We start from the raw sequence: 18,761 nt of genomic DNA, 5'->3' as shown, positions 1-18,761 counted from the left end.
ACATTCCTGGGGGCATTTTGGTACAACAACTGTCACCATGTAAACCCTAATGGTATTTATCGCTGGGGAGCTATGAGCACTTATGGTGCAACTGGAATGGAGTGGTACCCATGGAAGGGTTCGGGCTACTCCATGAAGGCCATGAGCATGAAGTTTCGTCTCGTGCAGTAAATCTGCAGGACAAACATTCAGCAAAATTTTAGCAACTGCTTTCTGATGATTAATTTCTTTTCTTTTCTCTCATTAATCATGTAACCTTTCTTTGAGCTGTTTTTTCTTAAAGCTGGGCTAAAGGAAAATCCACCAGTGCAGTACAGCTGACTCATGTTTTTGAACGAAGCAGTCAAATAAAATAAACCAGCAGCAGTTTTTCATACATCACCATAAATATGTTGCAATGACAGACGTGTGTGAAATCAAACAGCAGTAATGAATGAAATGCAGAGCTCCTGTGGTTACACATACACAACAACACACATATGGCTGCTTTGGTCGAGGCCATCTCACTCAAGTTGGACTTTATTAGTTGTAGAAACACCAGGAAGGAGTTCAGCTGCATTGAGACTGCCTGAGCTGCATCAGGAAAATAAAGCCCACCATCTTTAACTGTAGACAGAGGTCTAATACCTCATGTGAATCATTATCTGCTCACATGCTGACAATAAATAAGAAGCAAAGCAAAGACTTGTTTTTGTCTGATGTGCTCTCTTTGTCTCTGTATCTTTGTCTGAATTCTCTGGCTGATCATGAAATGCTGCCCTCTACTGGTCTCAGTCACAAACGTCCTTCTTCAGAAACGAAAATATAGATATTCAGACTGAGGATGCCTTTCATCAAACAGCTTATGCACACAGCAACACATATAGAAAAAACATGCAAAAGACAGGAACAAAAACACAATCCAGCAAAATAAAGCAAAATTAAGTGCTCCTCTAATGCACACATTCCAGAACAATAAATGTACAATTTCACAGATAAATGATTAACAATATAATTATTAGTAGTATTTGTATTATTGTGGAATTCACTATTATTGAAATAGTTCCTGTTATTAATGCTGCTGTGTGTATGACTGCCATTGTAAGAATATATGGATATACTGTATACACAGATTATTTAACTGCTGTACTAATGTGATGAGATACATTTACCAATTACAGCATAATCACTTCCATAATTATCAATTAGAATGTGGTAATTTTATGTTTTTATGTGTTATATGTTATATAGGTTTAGTGACGCTGACTTGTGGCTTCGCAGGGTGATTCCCTTTAACAACAAGAGCATGCACACAGTTTGTTTTAGGCCACCATGAATAGCTCACATTGTAAATCACAATGAGCCAGTATATGATACTGTAGCTTCCACTCGCTGTGACAGGATGGCTCGTAGGAGGTCATTACACTCTGCTTCATTGGGTTCCAGTTCAGATTAAGGGACAACACATGGAAAGACAGAAACTGGGAACAAATGTTTGAAAAATATTTACTGTTAGAAAACATTCAGTGAACAATATCGATTTTTCTGTTTGGCAAACTTCAAATCTGAGTCTCCAAAAGCCAGTCAGACAATAGAGTTGGTATAAACAGAGAGAGGAGATGATGCTTTTTTTAGACAGAAGAAGGGAAATATTTAGATTCACTTAAAAGGATAATTCTCTTTTTTTTAGCACTTTCCACTTTCGCGTTCTTGCCATTAAGCTATAATTAGCTTTAATTTCACTTAAATTGATTATAAATCTACACATTGCACCTTATTTAACAGTTGTATGTATTTTAACAGAGCAAGAGGTGGACCACACGTTTGAAGAGCTGCTGGTCTTTATAACTGGGGCTGACTTACTTCCACCACTGGGGTTCCCACTGTCCTGCAACATAGACTTTTACGATCAGGAGTCAGGGATGCGGCACATCCCATACGCATCAACGTGTAGCTTATCCCTGTATCTCCCAAGAGGTGTTGCAGATGAAGATCAATTTAAAAATCTTATGAACGATGCATTAAAAGGATCCCTGGGATTTGGAAAGGTGTAGTTGCATACATGAACTGATGCTGGGAAGCTGTGGTTAAAACCTGTGGGCTTTTGGGATGAAGTTGTTATTGTAAGTGTTCTTAAAGGGGATTGTTCCTGGCACCGGGGCTTCTTAAAGATTTTACATTTTAAAAGTGTTGTTACAAATGACTGTTCATTGTGTATATAGTTATATTTATAGTCCAGTTAAGACAACTGGGGTATGCATGCATCAAGCCATGCAAAATAAGTGGTGTTCAGAAAGTTTCCGGTATTGGAAGAAAAATGTATGCGCCCTTACTCCCAGCAAATGGGCGATAGAAAACCGATCGGTGCCTATGCCATTCCCAGTATGCGCTGGCATGACGTCGGGGCAGCATGAGTACGAGCAATTTTCTTTCTTTTTTTTTTTTTACCGTGATGCCGCCCCCCACCACGATGCCCCCCTGGCAACCGCCTTTGTCGCCCGTATCAAAAACCTACAGAAGCGTTCGAGTCTTTAAGTTGCAAAATTGAACTGTGTGTATTTACTAAATCCTGAGAGTAGTTTTTAATGGCCGACGTGGGCTTTGTGTGATACAAACTGTATCTGGCCTTAAGTGCCCTGTTTTGAGCACTCACAGTTCTATTAAAAACTCAGTAGCATTACAATTTAAGAAGTTCAGAAAGCACTGACTGTCTCTATGATATTGCAAAGGCTTCACTTAAGAGGCCACAACAGTCAGCGTGTGTTATGTACCACTGGCTGGCTATTAACCAAAGAAAGGAGGATAAGAAGACAGCTGTAGTTCTGCTGCTGGGAGCCAGGTAACCACTGCTGGGACACTGGCGTGTTGTATTAGTGATCAAACTATAAAAACAACCCTAAACACAAAATTAAAGAAACATACAAACAGATTATGTTACAGCAAAAAGTGAGTGAACTCCCAGTTTACCGATTAAGCCAGAGGCAGCCACCACAGCACTAAAAACTAAGAAATGAAAAACTGCTACTAAGTGAATCTCAATTATTTTAAATAGCTCAACAAACAATACTGCAAATGAAAGTCCTAGAATAAACAGCAGTCAGTGCTGCGTCTGAAAACAAACAAAATTCTCTAACACATAAATATTCATTTTCTGCCTATAATAAAAATTATGACACCTACATATTACTAAATGAAAATACACCAGTAAAACACAATAAAATACATCACAGCAGCTCATCAGGTAAAAGTGTAAATTAGCCCTAGAAGAACAGAACATAGAAGAAATTAAGCACAGTGCAGGACAATAGCAGGAAGCATTCACCGCACCTGGCTACAATCACCGATTTAATCTTTGGTATCCTTCTTGTGATTGGCTGTTCATCTGCATCAGTTGTATCAGTTATTTTTGTGTAATTTTGCATATATTTTCATGGCTGGATTGGTTTAAAAACCAAAAATGCAATGCCTCAGTAACAAAAGCCATGAACACAACACAAGGGCTAATAGTGTGTGTCACACATGGTACAAAAACAGGAAACATAACCCTCTTCCTGTGTGTTGTGGTTGGCTCAAGATGGTATCTGTGAAATCTGTTTTAAGCCAGCTACTGTGTGCCAACGCTTGAAATGAAATTTAACCAAACCAGCAACAAAAGTATTTTTTATAATGAAAAAGTTTTATTTTCAGAAAAGACTGTTTTATTGATGACATATTTTCTCTGACTTTATTGTTGAAAAAAAATAATTTTGATTATCTAGCTAGAAATAAGTTCAGTCACTAAAACCTGTTTACTATAATTTATTTAGTGAAAGTCAGTGCTACATGATCCGGGCTGTGGGAGGTAGAGGTCCTCCCCATGGTAGATTTTACATAATAAAAGTGGTGAAAGTTTCAGAGTAGCATACCATTATTCTCAGTACAGTTATGTTATGTTACTTGGCTTTTAAAATCAGCTTCTATTACCATTTGACAAAAGGAGTGGCAACTTAAATAGTTATTAATAACTATTAAGGACACGTTTGACCTCAGCCAGGCCCAACTCAGGCCTGCACTATGAAGCAAGCTCGTAAAACGTACCCATCCATCCATTCGCTTCCGCTTCTCCTTTTCAGGGTCGCGGGGGGGGCGCTGGAGCCTATCCCAGCTGTCATAGGGCGAGAGGCAGGGTACACCCTGGACAGGTCGCCAGTCTGTCGCAGGGCCATTACCCCATTACTGATATTCATGTTAAGCTGTCACATGACAGCTGGTTTATTAAATTAATAAGTCAGCTAAGGGTTTTCCAGTCAAGGAGTCATATGAATACTAGTTCAATAAAAAATTATCTGAAAGACCTGAACATAACTGAACTTTATTTGATGTATTAAGTAATAAATTATTTGCAGATTGCACTCTGAAGCTACACAATGAAACTACTAAACAAAGTGAAGAAAGGAAGTGGTCTAGACATATGCAGTGACAGAGATGAAGGCACATGAAACACAGTCTGAAAGGCAGATTGACAAAAGAGCACTGAGATTTAAAATGCATTGGCTCATAGACGTAAGGCAAGACTGTTACTGGGCCAGTTTTCTGAAAACAGAATTTTGATGGTGTGGAAAAACAGAAGTAGAACGGTCTAACAGCCCAAACACTCAGGAATGCAGATAGAAATGGTTATGCATGAGCTCAGATGTTAGTTAGTTACCATCAAACTAGATAAAGTAACATGGTGTGAACATGGACGGCTACGGGCCTCCACCAGAGCTTCCTCAGCGAATCGCTACCTTATCGTGGTGGAGGGGTTTGTGTGTCCGAGGGATCCCAGGGGCTATGTTTTCCGGGAGCTTCTGCCCCCTGGTAGTGTCTCCCATGGCAAATTGGTCCAGGGTGAGGGACCAGACAAAGAGCGATTCAGAAGACCCTTATGAGCAATGTTCGCTCTAAGCTGCACGCTGTGTTGCGTACAAAAAAAGAAAATCTAACCAGAATTTAAATTAAGATTAAAACTTTAACAATTCTGTTTTGCAGTGTTAGTCAGTCAGTGATTGGCTGCTCCCGTATGGGATTAAAACGATGCCACCTCATCCCATAGTCCAGCCAATAATGCGATTCACATTCGTATATACGCAGCTAATGAACGTTGTTGACAGGCTATGACAGCGTCCTTATGTGCCGACACCGGTGTTTTAGCTAGTAAAGTGGCTATAGCAAAAAGTAAAGTGAAGCCACGTTAATGACAACGTGTACAACCATTGGAGATGTGAGCAGGACAGACGGAACAATTGACGGAAAAAGTGTGGACTTTATGCCAGTTTTTAAATTGTGTTGATCGGCCACGTAAAACCAGAGTTATGATAAAAATATCTGCAATGTTTGGTTTTCTTCCTGAATACAGGGAGTGCAGAATTATTAGGCAAGTTGTATTTTTGAGGAATAATGTTATTATTGAACAACAACCATGTTCTCAATGAACCCAAAAAACTCATTAATATCAAAGCTGAATGTTTTTGGAAGTAGTTTGTAGTTTGTTTTTAGTTTTAGCTATTTTAGGGGGATATCTGTGTGTGCAGGTGACTATTACTGTGCATAATTATTAGGCAACTTAACAAAAAACAAATATATACCCATTTCAATTATTTATTTTTACCAGTGAAACCAATATAACATCTCCACATTCACAAATATACATTTCTGACATTCAAAAACAAAACAAAAACAAATCAGCGACCAATATAGCCACCTTTCTTTGCAAGGACACTCAAAAGCCTGCCATCCATGGATTCTGTCAGTGTTTTGATCTGTTCACCATCAACATTGCATGCAGCAGCAACCACAGCCTCCCAGACACTGTTCAGAGAGGTGTACTGTTTTCCCTCCTTGTAAATCTCACATTTGATGATGGACCACAGGTTCTCAATGGGGTTCAGATCAGGTGAACAAGGAGGCCATGTCATTAGTTTTTCTTCTTTTATACCCTTTCTTGCCAGCCACGCTGTGGAGTACTTGGACGCGTGTGATGGAGCATTGTCCTGCATGAAAACCATGTTTTTCTTGAAGGATGCAGACTTCTTCCTGTACCACTGCTTGAAGAAGGTGTCTTCCAGAAACTGGCAGTAGGACTGGGAGTTGAGCTTGACTCCATCCTCAACCCGAAAAGGCCCCACAAGCTCATCTATGATGATACCAGCCCAAACCAGTACTCCACCTCCACCTTGCTGGCGTCTGAGTCGGACTGGAGCTCTCTGCCCTTTACCAATCCAGCCACGGGCCCATCCAGCTGGCCCATCAAGACTCACTCTCATTTCATCAGTCCATAAAACCTTAGAAAAACCAGTCTTGAGATATTTCTTGGCCCAGTCTTGACGTTTCAGCTTGTGTGTCTTGTTCAGTGGTGGTCGTCTTTCAGCCTTTCTTACCTTGGCCATGTCTCTGAGTATTGCACACCTTGTGCTTTTGGGCACTCCAGTGATGTTGCAGCTCTGAAATATGGCCAAACTGGTGGCAAGTGGCATCTTGGCAGCTGCACGCTTGACTTTTCTCAGTTCATGGGCAGTTATTTTGCACCTTGGTTTTTCCACACGCTTCTTGCGACCCTGTTGACTATTTTGAATGAAACGCTTGATTGTTCGATGATCACGCTTCAGAAGCTTTGCAATTTTGAGACTGCTGCATCCCTCTGCAAGATAGCTCACTATTCTTGACATTTCTGAGCCTGTCAAGTCCTTCTTTTGACCCATTTTGCCAAAGGAAAGGACGTTGCCTAATAATTATGCACACCTGATATAGGGTGTTGATGTCATTAGACCACACCCCTTCTCATTACAGAGATGCACATCACCTAATATGCTTAATTGGTAGTAGGCTTTCGAGCCTATACAGCTTGGAGTAAGACAACATGCATGAAGAGGATGAAGTGGACAAAATACTCATTTGCCTAATAATTCTGCACTTCCTGTACTGTCGTTGTTTATATTTACTGCGGGAAGAAACGGTAAAAACTGCGTTTTATAAGGAAAACGCTCGAATGAACTCTCCGCCTGTTAGCAAAAACAAAACCAAAACATCCCCCGCCCTTTCCTATTGGTGGAAAAATGTACCATGTCGACCAATCAAAAAATGACATGGCAACATGGCATTTAGTTGTTTAGGGAGGGGGAAGTCTTAGGAGTGACGGCGGTGTTTTGAGATGTGAGAGATTTGCGACATTTAGCACAAATCTTGTGTAGTTAGTGTGTAGTGTAGTCAATAGTTTTGTTGTGTGTGTCAGAACAATGAGGCGACTGCTGAATGTTACAGGTAGGGATGGGTATCGTTTAGGTTTTATCCGATACCGGTGCCAAATCGGTACTTTTGAAACGGTGCCGGTGCTTAAACGGTGCTCAAACCGGTGCTTAAAGAATGGAGAACACAAAATTGGTCCAAAAACCTCTCATGTTCAGCTGTTTTTTGTAAATAGATAACAATGTTAGCCTTTTCTGCAGCTATGGGGCATATATGGTATCACTCTTGGCTGGAAGCAGTGCTTAAACAATGGAAAAAACACAAACTTTGTCCAAAACCTCTCGTGTTTAACTGTTTTCCACTTTTTCTTTGGTCATTTTAGCCTTTTTGGCCAGGGTGAAGGGAGTATCTGCCATCAAACAAGAAGACAGCCGCATGTAGCTATGATGATGTTTGCTAGTTCACCTTACATGCATTAATGTAATAACGTGGTTAGCCTACTCAACGTAAATTACACACGAACAACATTAAGCTACTCACGCAGAGAAGAACGGCTGCTGCATCATCATCCTCATCATTTCTGCTACACTGGCAGGGCTAGGGGCCAGGACTCTCCTCTTCGGGGTTTTTGGGGGATGTTGCTAACTCCGGGTCCGATAACAGGCAACCCACGCACAGTAGATGCGCTCGGTGTGAGCAAGCTATCATACGGCGCATTTCTGGGCTTTTAAAAAAAACGCTATGCGTCGCCAGGTGTTTCATCGGATTTCAGGTGTTACCTCCTTTGACAGTATCACAGTATCAGCTTAAAGCACTTGTTGCAGGCTGCTGAGTTTGCATCTTTTGCTGTGAAGTACAGCCAGACTTTTGACCGCTTCGCCTTGGGCATTTTTAATCTGTAGCTCTGCTCTAAAAGAACGTACGTACCTGGACCGCCTACTATCCTCGGAAACTAAAATGATTGGCTAGAAGTGTATCACAGCTCAGGAAAAAAAAGCACCGAAATAAAGCACCGAAATGTGCGCTGCTTTTCGGTCTGGTTACTACCGTTTATGTCAGAACCGGTGCCATCATGGCACCGGACACCGGTACCCATCCCTAGTTACAGGTGTTACAGGAGTGATACATCTCCTGTTGTCAGGCCTGCAGGTATCTGGCTGTAGTTCTGCTTTATCTAATAGTCGACAGAAGTTGTGTTTTTTGGAGTGGCACAAATAATTTGTGTGGCATCAGATTTGATGCAGAGCAGCTGATTGTTCTGTAAATAGTTTGAAATGTTTATTTTAAAAGTGCCTTGGCTGCATTTTTAGGTAAAGGGCTGCAAAAAACTTTTTTGTTTGCAAAACTCAGTTACTTTTTTGAAGAAGTAACTATATAATTAATTGCCCAACATTGGTCATTATTTACTGTATTTTGCAGACAGAGTTACAGGACTCTCTCCCAGACCACAGACTCATACTCATAATACAAGTCAGAGCAAAAAGAAAGAAAGAAAGAAAGAAAGAAAGAAAGAAAGAAAGAAAGAAAGAAAGAAAGAAAGAAAGAAAGAAAGAAAGAAAGAAAGAAAGAAAGAAAGAAAGAAAGAAAAGAAAATAATAAAGTTGTGTGTAAACAACCACGGCAGACCCAGTGGCATTTTAATCATTCTTTATTAATACTTAACGGTTGCTGTCCACAATACACAGAGCTGCAGCTCTCCCGCTGCCAGCTCAACGTACCAACCGCAACAACCACACGCAGGACCCACTACAGTATTTAAGTAGGCAGGGCATGATTGCGGATGCCATGCAGGTATTCCATGAAAGGAATACTTCCAGGACTTCCTAAATCCCACTGAGGAAGCAGAGTCTGGGGACAAAGGAAATGACCTACCAGTCTCTGGGAGTGAGGTCACTGAGGCAGTTAAACAACTTCTTGGTGGCAGAGCCCCTGGGTTGGATGAGGTCTGTCCTGAGTTCCTGAAGGCTCTGGATGTTATAGGACCGTCCTGGTTGACACGCATCTACAATGTTGCGTGGAGATCAGGGGTAGTACCTCTGGACTGGCAGACCGGGGTGGTGGTCCCTTTCAAGAAGGGGGACCGGAGGGTGTGTTCCAACTACAGGGGGATCACACTCCTCAGCCTCCCTGGGAAAGTTCGTCCGTTAGTCAAACCTGGACTGGAGGAACATATGGTTTTCCTCCTGGTCGTGGCACACTGGATCAGGTCTTTATCCTCTCAAGGATACTTGAAGGGGCATGGGAGTTTGTCCAACCAGTCTACATGTCTTTGTGTGTTGTCGACTGTGTCCCTCAGGGTGTCTTGTGGGAGGTGCTGTGGGAGTATGGGGTGTTTGGCCAATTGCTACAGGCTAACAGTTGCAAGAGCTTGGTCCGCATAGCTGGCAATAACTTGGACTCATTCCCGGTGCGTGATGGGCTCCGCCAGGGCTGCCCTTTGTCACTGATGCTGTTCATAATCTTTATGGACAGAATTTCTAGGCGCAGCCAAGTGTTGAAAGGCTTTCACTTGGGTGGTCTGAGAATGTCATTTCTGCTTTTTGCAGATGATGTGGTTCTGTGGGCATCATCGGTTGATGCCTTCCAGCTCGCAGCTGAGTGTGAATGAGGATCAGCACCTCCAAATCAGAGGCCATGATTCTCAGCCGGAAAGAGAACCTTGAGAACCTTTTCCGGCTCAGAGACGAGTTCCTGCCCCAAATAAAGGAGTTTAAGTATCTTGGGGTCTTGTTCACAAGTGATGGGAGAAGGGAGCCGGAGATCGACAGATGGATTGGTGCTGCAACTGCAGTGATGCGGACGCTTTACCGGTCCGTCATGGTGAAGAGAGAGCTGAGCGATTATGAGCTGTGAGTAGTGACCGAAAGAGCGAGATCACGCATACAAGTGGTGGAAATGGGCTTACCCTGAAGGGTGCCTGGACTCTCCCTTAGAGAAGGGAGAGTCAAAAGGAGTCAGTTGAGATGGTTTGGGCATCTGACAAGGATGTCTCCTGGGTGCCTCCTGGGTGAGGTGTTCCAGGTATGTCCCACTGGGAGGAGGCCCGGTGACACGCTGGAGAGATTATATCTCTCGGCTGGCATGGGAACGCCTTGGTGTTCCCCCGGACAAGCTGGAGGAGGTGGCTGAGGAGAGGGAGGTCTGGGCTTCTCTGCTTAGGCTGCTGCCCCTGCAACCCGGCCCTGGATAAGCTGAAGAAGATGGATGGATGGATGGATGGATGGATGGATGGATGGATGGATGGATGGATGGATGGTGTGAACATGGTAAGAAATGGACTGGTAATTAGAGTAAGCAGTCAAAAATGATATGAGAGTAAAGAAAAAATGGCAGGAAGTGAATTGATGCAAAGTTGAAAACTTTGTGGAAGAATGAATTATAATGTGAATTTCATTTTGGAAAACATGTATACCATGTGCTCTGAACTAACGAGTAGAGAGACCATCCAGTTTATCATCAGTGCTCAGTTACAAAATCCTGCATCTCTGATTGTGTCAGAGTTTGTGAGTGCCTATGAAACTGGCAGATCTGACATTCATTTTGCACATGTTGTATCTCTGTAACCATCAGTGCTCTAACGTATATACGAATAGATTTTAGGACAACATGTGCTTCCATTTTCATATCTTTTTTTCAGAAGTGACAAAGTCTCAAGGACATTAAACCACAAGCGAAAGTCTGAAGTATGATTTTAGAAGGTCACAAAACACTGACAGTCAGAATTTCCTAAAGAAACCCACCTGAAGGATTAATAAAGTCCTATCTAATCTAATCTAATCTAGTCTAATCTAGTCTAATCTAGTCTAATCTAATCTAATCTAATATCTTTTTCTCAGTTACTATATTTTTACATGCATTTTTAGGCTTCTTTGATTTAAAAACGAAAGCCACAGTGGGTCCACCAGACCTAGAAACATTTGCTGTAACAAAAAACATGGACACTACTAATTTGCATGAAATACAGGAAACATTTGTCTTCTTGTGCTGTTGTGGTTGCCCCTTTTTCTCGGTAACACCATCTCCAAACCATACATCACAGCTGGTCTCACTGCCATCTTGTAAACTTTCACTTCCCCTCTTCTCTTCACCCTGTACATCTCTGACTTCTGCTACAACTCTGAATTATGCCATATTCAGAAGTTTGCAGACGACACGGCCATCATGGGGTGTATCTGGGATGATCAGGAAGAGGAGTACAGAAGTCTGGTGAGGAACTTTGTCGCATGGAGTCACACAAACCACCTGCAACTCAACACCTCAAAGACTAAGGAACTGGTTGTGGACTTCGGGAGGTCCAGAGAAGGTCCACTGCCAGTTCAGATAGAGGGGGAGGAGGTGGAGGTGGTCAACAAGTACAAGTACCTCGGGCTGTGGGTGGACAATAAACTGGACTGGTCATGCAACACAGAGCACCTGTATAAAAAAGCCCAAAGCCGACTGTACTTCCTCAGGAGGCTGAGGTCTTTTAACATCTGCAGGAAGCTCCTGAGGATGTTTTACCAGTCGGTGGTTGCTGGAGTACTTTTCTATGCTGTGGTGTGCTGGGGGAGCAGCACAGCAAAGAAGGACTCATCCAGGCTGGAGAAACTGATCAGGAGGGCTAGCTCTGTGGTCGGCATGAAGCTGGACACTCTGGTGACAGTGGCAGAGAAAAGGACATTAAAGAAACTGATGGACATTATGAACAATGCTGGGCATCCTCTGCACACGGCCATAAACAATCAGAAGAGTCTGTTCAGTGACAGGTTGCTTCTCCCCAAGACAAGAACTAACAGACTTAAAAACTCCTTTGTCCCACACGCCATCAGACTGTTTAACTCCTCTCTGGAGGGGAGAGGGAGGGGAAACAGGAGGACAAAGGAGGGGGGAACAACTAAGCTGTAGTGCCTCTTCACCTCACTGTACAATACCTTGTGCAATACTTTTTGTAAATAGTCAACAGTGCAATAGACTCAATACTTGAAATGTGCAATTCACTTGTATTTTTATTTTTTATTCCTATTTATTCTATTTATCCCCTTTGTATATTTTATTTATATTTGTCTCTGTATTTATATATGTGTGTGTGTGTGTGTGTGTGTGTGTGTGTGTGTGTGTGTGTGTGTGTGTGTGTGTGTGTGTGGATATCTATCTATATCGCTATATAGTTTTAAAAAAAATCAAATCAAATAATAAGAAAACTACAAAAACAAAACAAACAAATAAACCAAGTGAAAGCTAAAGTACTTCATTACTCTGGTACAGTTTTTGTATGCATGCTAAACCCAGTCAGTTTGTGTTCTGGTGCTTGGATTGGTGGGTTGACTGCTTGAGTTTTCCAAGCTCTCAGTGATGACTTCACGGCAGACACATACAGGTTCATATTATGTAGCAGTCCACTGCTGGATGTACAATTTTAATTTCTCTAGACTTTCATATTTTATTCAAAAAACTGAGGTAGCAGACTTATTTCTTCCTGTGCAGTCATGAAAAAAAAGTCTAAAAAGCACAATTTTAACATTATTGCATATTAAATAACTTAGAGAAATAGGTAAGAGATGGATTGGAGATCTAGGTTCACCAATTCTATGTAATACTGTAATTTTCTGCTGCTCATTCCTGTGCAATATCCCATCTGCCCTCCCGTCATATTTCTTTTCAAGATTTTCTTATTTAATCACTAGTGTACATATATTTATATTTATAGATACATATATATATATTTAGTCATCTTTTCTCTTTTACCATGTCTCTCTAATATTTTGCTCCTTACTATTTTTCTATTTTCTTTATTATTTTATTTTATTATATTTTCTCCTACTGTATCATGCTGCTGAGTGACTGCTGCTCGTCAAACACATTTCATTGCAATGTTGACCCTGTGCTAACTTGCATATCAGCCATATCACCCAATCAGCCAGAGTTTCGGGTGGGTTTATTGTGAAACCTGGCCCCACCTTATCATGCGAATTCCTGAGATCAGATGGCCCAGGATGTGAGTGGGCGTTAAGGCGTCTGGGAAGGGATCTCAAAACTGGATTATAGATGGCAGAGAGTTGGCTGATTGGGACCCACACCCAGTTTCACACCTTGGCTCAGGCGATTAGAGGATCATCAGGGGGTCCTTTTGTCCCTCTGTGGGGGGTTACTCCCACTAGGTTTATATCTGGGACTCTCCACCATTTGACCTTAGAACTGAAGAAGCTTCTCGGATGAGAGGTGAAACGTCTTCAAGTAACTTAAAGAAGTCCAGACGCCCTTCTTTGCAAGCTCCTTTGACTTTATGAAAGACTCCACACAGCTGGGGGGAACAGGTCTTGAGGACGAGGGGACTCACTCCGTCTGATCCAGCAGACTTGCCCGAGTGAAGTCTCCTCATTTGCATCTCAACCTGGTATTGAGTGAGGGTGATGGGTGGGGGAGGGGTGTCAGGAATCTCACAATTCAATTCAATTCAATTCAATTTTATTTATATAGCACCAAATCACAACAAAAGTCGCCTCAAGGCGCTTCATAGATACAGAGAAAAACCCAACAATCATATGACCCCCTATGAGCAAGCACTTTGGCGACAGTGGGAAGGAAAAACTCCCTTTTAACAGGAAGAAACCTCTGGCAGAACCAGGCTCAGGGAGGGGCGGGGCCATCTGCTGCAACCGGTTGGGGTGAGAGAAGGAAGACAGGATAAAGACATGCTGTGGAAGAGAGACAGAGGTTAATAACAGATATGATTCAATGCAGAGAGGTCTGTTAACACACAGTAAGTGAGAAAGGTGACTGGAAAGGAAAAACTCAATGCATCATGGGAATCCCCCGGCAGCCTATGTCTATTGCAGCATAACTAAGGGAGGATTCAGGGTCACCTGGTCCAGCCCTAACTATATGCTTTAGCAAAAAGGAAAGTTTTAAGCCTAATCTTAAAAGTAGAGATAGTGTCTGTCTCCTGAATCCAAACTGGAAGCTGGTTCCACAGAAGAGGGGCCTGAAAACTGAAGGCTCTGCCTCCCATTCTACTTTTAAATACTCTAGGAACAACAAGTAGGCCTGCAGAGCGAGAGCGAAGTGCTCTAATAGGGTGATATGGTACTACAAGGTCATTAAGATAAGATGGCGCCTGATTATTTAAGACCTTGTATGTGAGGAGCAGGATTTTGAATTCAATTCTGGATTTAACAGGAAGCCAATGAAGGGAAGCCAAAACAGGAGAAATATGCCCTCCTCTTCTTGTTGTTGAGGAGGGCTTTGATGTCCTTAGTCACCCAGGGCTTGTTATTTGGGTAACAATGAACAGTCTGAGCTGGAACAATGGAGTCGGTGCAGAAAGTTATGTAGCCTGTGATACACTCAGTAAGCCCATTGATGTCCTCGGCGTGAGGCTCACAGAGTGTTTCCCAGTCGGTCACCTCGAAACAGCCCTTGTAGTTCCGCTATTGCCTCCTCTGACCACCTCCTAACAGTCCTGGTGGTCACAGGTTCCCTCCTCACAATTGGCACATAGCAGGGGGTGAGGTGAATCAGGTTATGATCTGACCTACCAAGTGGGGGGAGGGTGGAGGAGCTGTATGCATCCTTGACGTTAGCATACAGTAAGTCTAAAATTTTCTCTCCCCTGGTGGGACAGTCCACATATTGTCTGAATGTTGTTAGTGTATTGTCCAGTGATACATGGTTGAAGTCACCCGAGATCACAATAAAGGCACTCGGGTGCTGAGTCTGTAGCCGAGCTATGGCAGAGTCGATAGTGTCACATGCAGCTGTGGGGTTAGCAGAGGGAGGAACATAAACAGCCACCAAGATGACGTGAGAGAATTCCCTGGGTAAATAATACGGCCTGAGTCCAACAGCACACAGTTCAGTGTCCCGGCAACAAATCCTTTCTTTGATTGTTATGTTGGCAGGGTTAAACCACCGGTTGTTAACTAAAACAGCAAGCCCACCTCCTTTACGCTTACCGCTAGCGATGCTGTCCCTGTCCGCCCGAACAGTGTGGAAGCCTTCCACGGAAGCATTCTCATCGGGAATGTCCTGATGCATCCATGATTCGGTGAAACACATCAGGCTACACTCTCGGTATTCCCTCTGACTCCGTACCAGTGCTGAGAGCTCGTCGATTTTATTTGCCAACGATTGCACATTACCCATCACGATAGACGGCAGACACGTTTTAAACCTCCTCCTCGCTTCGAGCCTCCGCTGTCTCACCGTCTCCTTTTTTCTTCTCTTCTGTCCTTGACCTCTGCATCCCCGATGTGTTTTCCTCCAAATTTCAGCTGGTACTTCTGCGGGCACTTCTGCGGGCCTGGCCAGCGAGCCGGCCGGCATCAGGGCGATCAGCTGATCTCTGGAGTAAACAGTCCGTGCGTGTAGGAGATGTGCCGCGGTCCCGTTCCATGATAAAAGTAACAGTTCCACGGCCACCAGAAGAACAAAAACTCTCTCAATCCACATGATTGAGTAAGAGATAATAAACGGATAAAAATACAAGTCAGAAGAAAAAAAGAATACGTAAGAAAAAAGAGCTAAACCAAGAGAAAAGCGACTGTAACAGGCTGCACGCTGGTTGGCGCATGCACACTGTGAATGAGTGATACACCTCCTGTCAGGCCTGCAGGTTTTATCTGCAGGTGGTGTTCTTCTCTCTCTTTTGTGCGGACAAACTATTTTTTGCACTCGCACAAATAAATATTGTGACACCTGATTGGTCTCTCATTTTAGTTTTCATAGTTTTAAAAGGTTGTACAAAAATCGTCAGCTCTCTGCTCTACATTCTCTGTGCCATCCCTGCTCATCATCCCGTGTCTTTATGGTTTTCAGGTTACTTCATAAGTTTTCCCCGGTCTAGGTTTTGGTAGCTCCCCGTTCTGCATTTCCTGTTTTTGCCACTCCTGTAAATAAAGCTCACTGGCATCACAGCCTGTGCAAGCATCTTGGGTTCATACTCTCAGATACCGCACGACTGCTGCCACAGCCGTGACATTGACACCCCATTTGATTTCCATGCCACCCTAAGAATGTTTCTGTCTAAACTCAACACTAACTGTAAAAACTGGAACGTATTTGTATAGCGCTTTACTTAGTCCCTATGGACCCCAAAGTGCTTTACACTACATTTCCAAAAAAAGCAGCAAAGGGGAATGATAAATACAAAATAAACTCAAAATGCTGGGCCAATGACCCAGCATCCTGACAGTGACAGTTTCCATCACCACTTCAGCTGTACTTTCCCTGTCATCTGGTAACCCCTTCCCTTCCGAACAGAGCCTGTCTCAGCATGTCCTCAGTCCAGAACCTGTTCTAACCGAATTCAACGCAACATTGTTCTTTCTTCAACTTTGACAGTTTCATTCTTGCTCTGCCCTAACTTGCTTGATTCCCTCTTATATAATACCTTACAGTATTAAGCGCCTTAAGGCAACTGCTGCTGTGATTTGGCATTATACAAATAAAATTGCATTGAAACTTGAATAACACATTTAGAGGTGGTCAGGATTACAAATGTCTCTCTCAATCACAGAGACCATTTTTCAAAACATAAAGTCATTTGATCACACTCACTAAGAATGATTATTATATGAGTAAGCTTAAAGAGGCATTGCTCACCTGCCTTGGTAAAAGGGCCAACTACTGATGGAGCTCTGCTGCTTCCATGGCCTTTAATTAAACCTGTTCTGTCCATCAGTTGTAACAAACAGAACCATAGACTGAATGCTTTGTTGTGCCAAACACATTTGCTTTCACAAGAGGAGCACTGTGGCACTGTTCACTTTCTGTAGGCTTCTTTTCTAATCTTGTTTTCATATTATTATCTGTGTGGAATATAAAAAAAGACAGAAAGACGGAGGGGAATGAAGCAGGAGGTGGATTGAGGCTAAAACAGAGAGACATGCTGCATCTGTAACAAAACACACTCAAACTCTACTCAACACCTGAACGACAAGAAAGGGAAGGTACATAAAGAAACATCGCATTTTCTGTGTGTGTGAGCAAGTGTCTGTATGAGCATTTTCCAAGAAACATACTTGAAAATGAGTGTGAGAGACTACTATAATGCCCCTAGTGAGCCAGGCAAAGACCTCATATTACTCTGTAATATTCCTGTCAACATTCTTGATATTTATTTATAATCACCTCTGTCAATCCTTGATATTTATTATTGAGTCATTTGTATATATTTTGCTATTTCTTGCAATTCTTAAATCTGTAACATATTGTATTGTAAAAGATCTTGTCTGTTTCTGTTGCTGTATTGATACTGGAGCAACTGTAACCCACATAATTTCATTAGGGATTAATAAAGTATGCTGATTTTGACTCTGATTCAGATGCGTGGCCATCCACGGCTCCCCAAGAGTGCTGAAGACCCGAGGCCACATATCTCGATGAAAAACAAAAACCCTGTCATGTTTCAACATGCTGAAGTTTCAGTGCATGCACATTTGATGCTCTAGAAATGTGTGAACAAGAGGTTCTATGTGGGTGTGTTCCCCGTCTTCCGTCAACATGCTGATGCCTCAAATAACAAATTAAATGTACCGCAAAGCATAAAGACTGTTTGAATATGTCAAAACGGTGGGAAGTAAGGACCCAGAATTCAGACTCGACAGATCGTTCTTGTCGTGGATTGGTGCTGTGGCTGGCAGGATGAGGACCCAAACACAGGACTCGTAAGCACAGAGAAGATAAACTCAAACAGGCAGCTTTATTGCACTGTTGATACTCGAAACACAAACTCACGAAGAATGAACCAAACTAGAGACTAAGAACTTAAACACTAGGGAAACCAGAAATACTAGAAAACTAGGAGTGAAGTAGCTTGGAAACACACAGCACATAGAGTGGTATGACACGACAACAAACAGGGGAAGACTGAGGCCTAAAATAAGCAGGCAGGATAAGTAGAGGATGGGCAACAGGTGGAAACACAGCCGGGACTAATCAGAATTAACGAGACAGGGTTAAAGCAAAACACTGAGCACAGGACACGAGACTACCAAAGTAAAACAGGAAACACAAGACAGGCATGGAGATGCAGAGTTGACCAGCAGGCACAGCTGACTGTGAAGACACAGGAAATGCACAAACATAGAGACCGGGGAGACTAGACAAGAAATGTGTAACACAGGAGAGGCAAAGAAACAAAATCCAAGATACAAAATTCACTAAAATACAACCAGACACTAACAGCAACAACCAATATTAATCATCAAAAAACAAACACTAAGTCACTAGACTCAGGACCATGACAGAACGCCCCCTTAAGGGCTGACTCCCAAAAGCCCCCAAAACCAGGTCAAAAGCCCCCAAAACCAGGTCAGTGGCACCAAATGTGTTGCTCAGTACATGAAGTCTTTCTATCTATTGACACCATTCTTTTTATAAGGTGGATTTGGCTTACAGTAACAAATGATCGTCACATGACCAAACTGGAAAACATCAAAACAGCTTTTTGCTGCAGTCAGTAGTAGTGCTGGTAAGCCAAGGAAATTCCATCAATGGTCAGCTTTCTTTATATGTTTTAGCATTTACTATAGGCAAAAACTAACATTAATATTTTTAACATGTGTTCGTGATGAGGTGTAAAATATTTGAAGTGGCATAAT

The 18,761-nt window shown here is 42.5% G+C and overlaps 1 protein-coding gene across 1 annotated transcript in view; it reads left to right on the top strand.

The window, feature by feature from the left end:
• Window positions 1-626, top strand: part of LOC113013726 (ficolin-2-like) — a 4,185-nt gene extending 3,559 nt beyond the window's left edge. Inside the window, exon 3 of the mRNA XM_026154866.1 lies at window positions 1-626. This exon is cut by the window's left edge and continues 83 nt beyond it. Coding sequence (XP_026010651.1) covers window positions 1-171 — 171 coding nt within the window. The 3' untranslated portion in view covers window positions 172-626.
• The last annotated feature ends 18,135 nt before the right edge of the window (window positions 627-18,761 follow it).

The sequence above is a fragment of the Astatotilapia calliptera genome, chromosome 20 (assembly GCF_900246225.1).
Source record: "Astatotilapia calliptera chromosome 20, fAstCal1.2, whole genome shotgun sequence".
In the NCBI taxonomy this organism is placed as follows: Eukaryota; Metazoa; Chordata; class Actinopteri; order Cichliformes; family Cichlidae; genus Astatotilapia; species Astatotilapia calliptera.
This window is presented reverse-complemented; position numbering and strand designations above follow the sequence as displayed.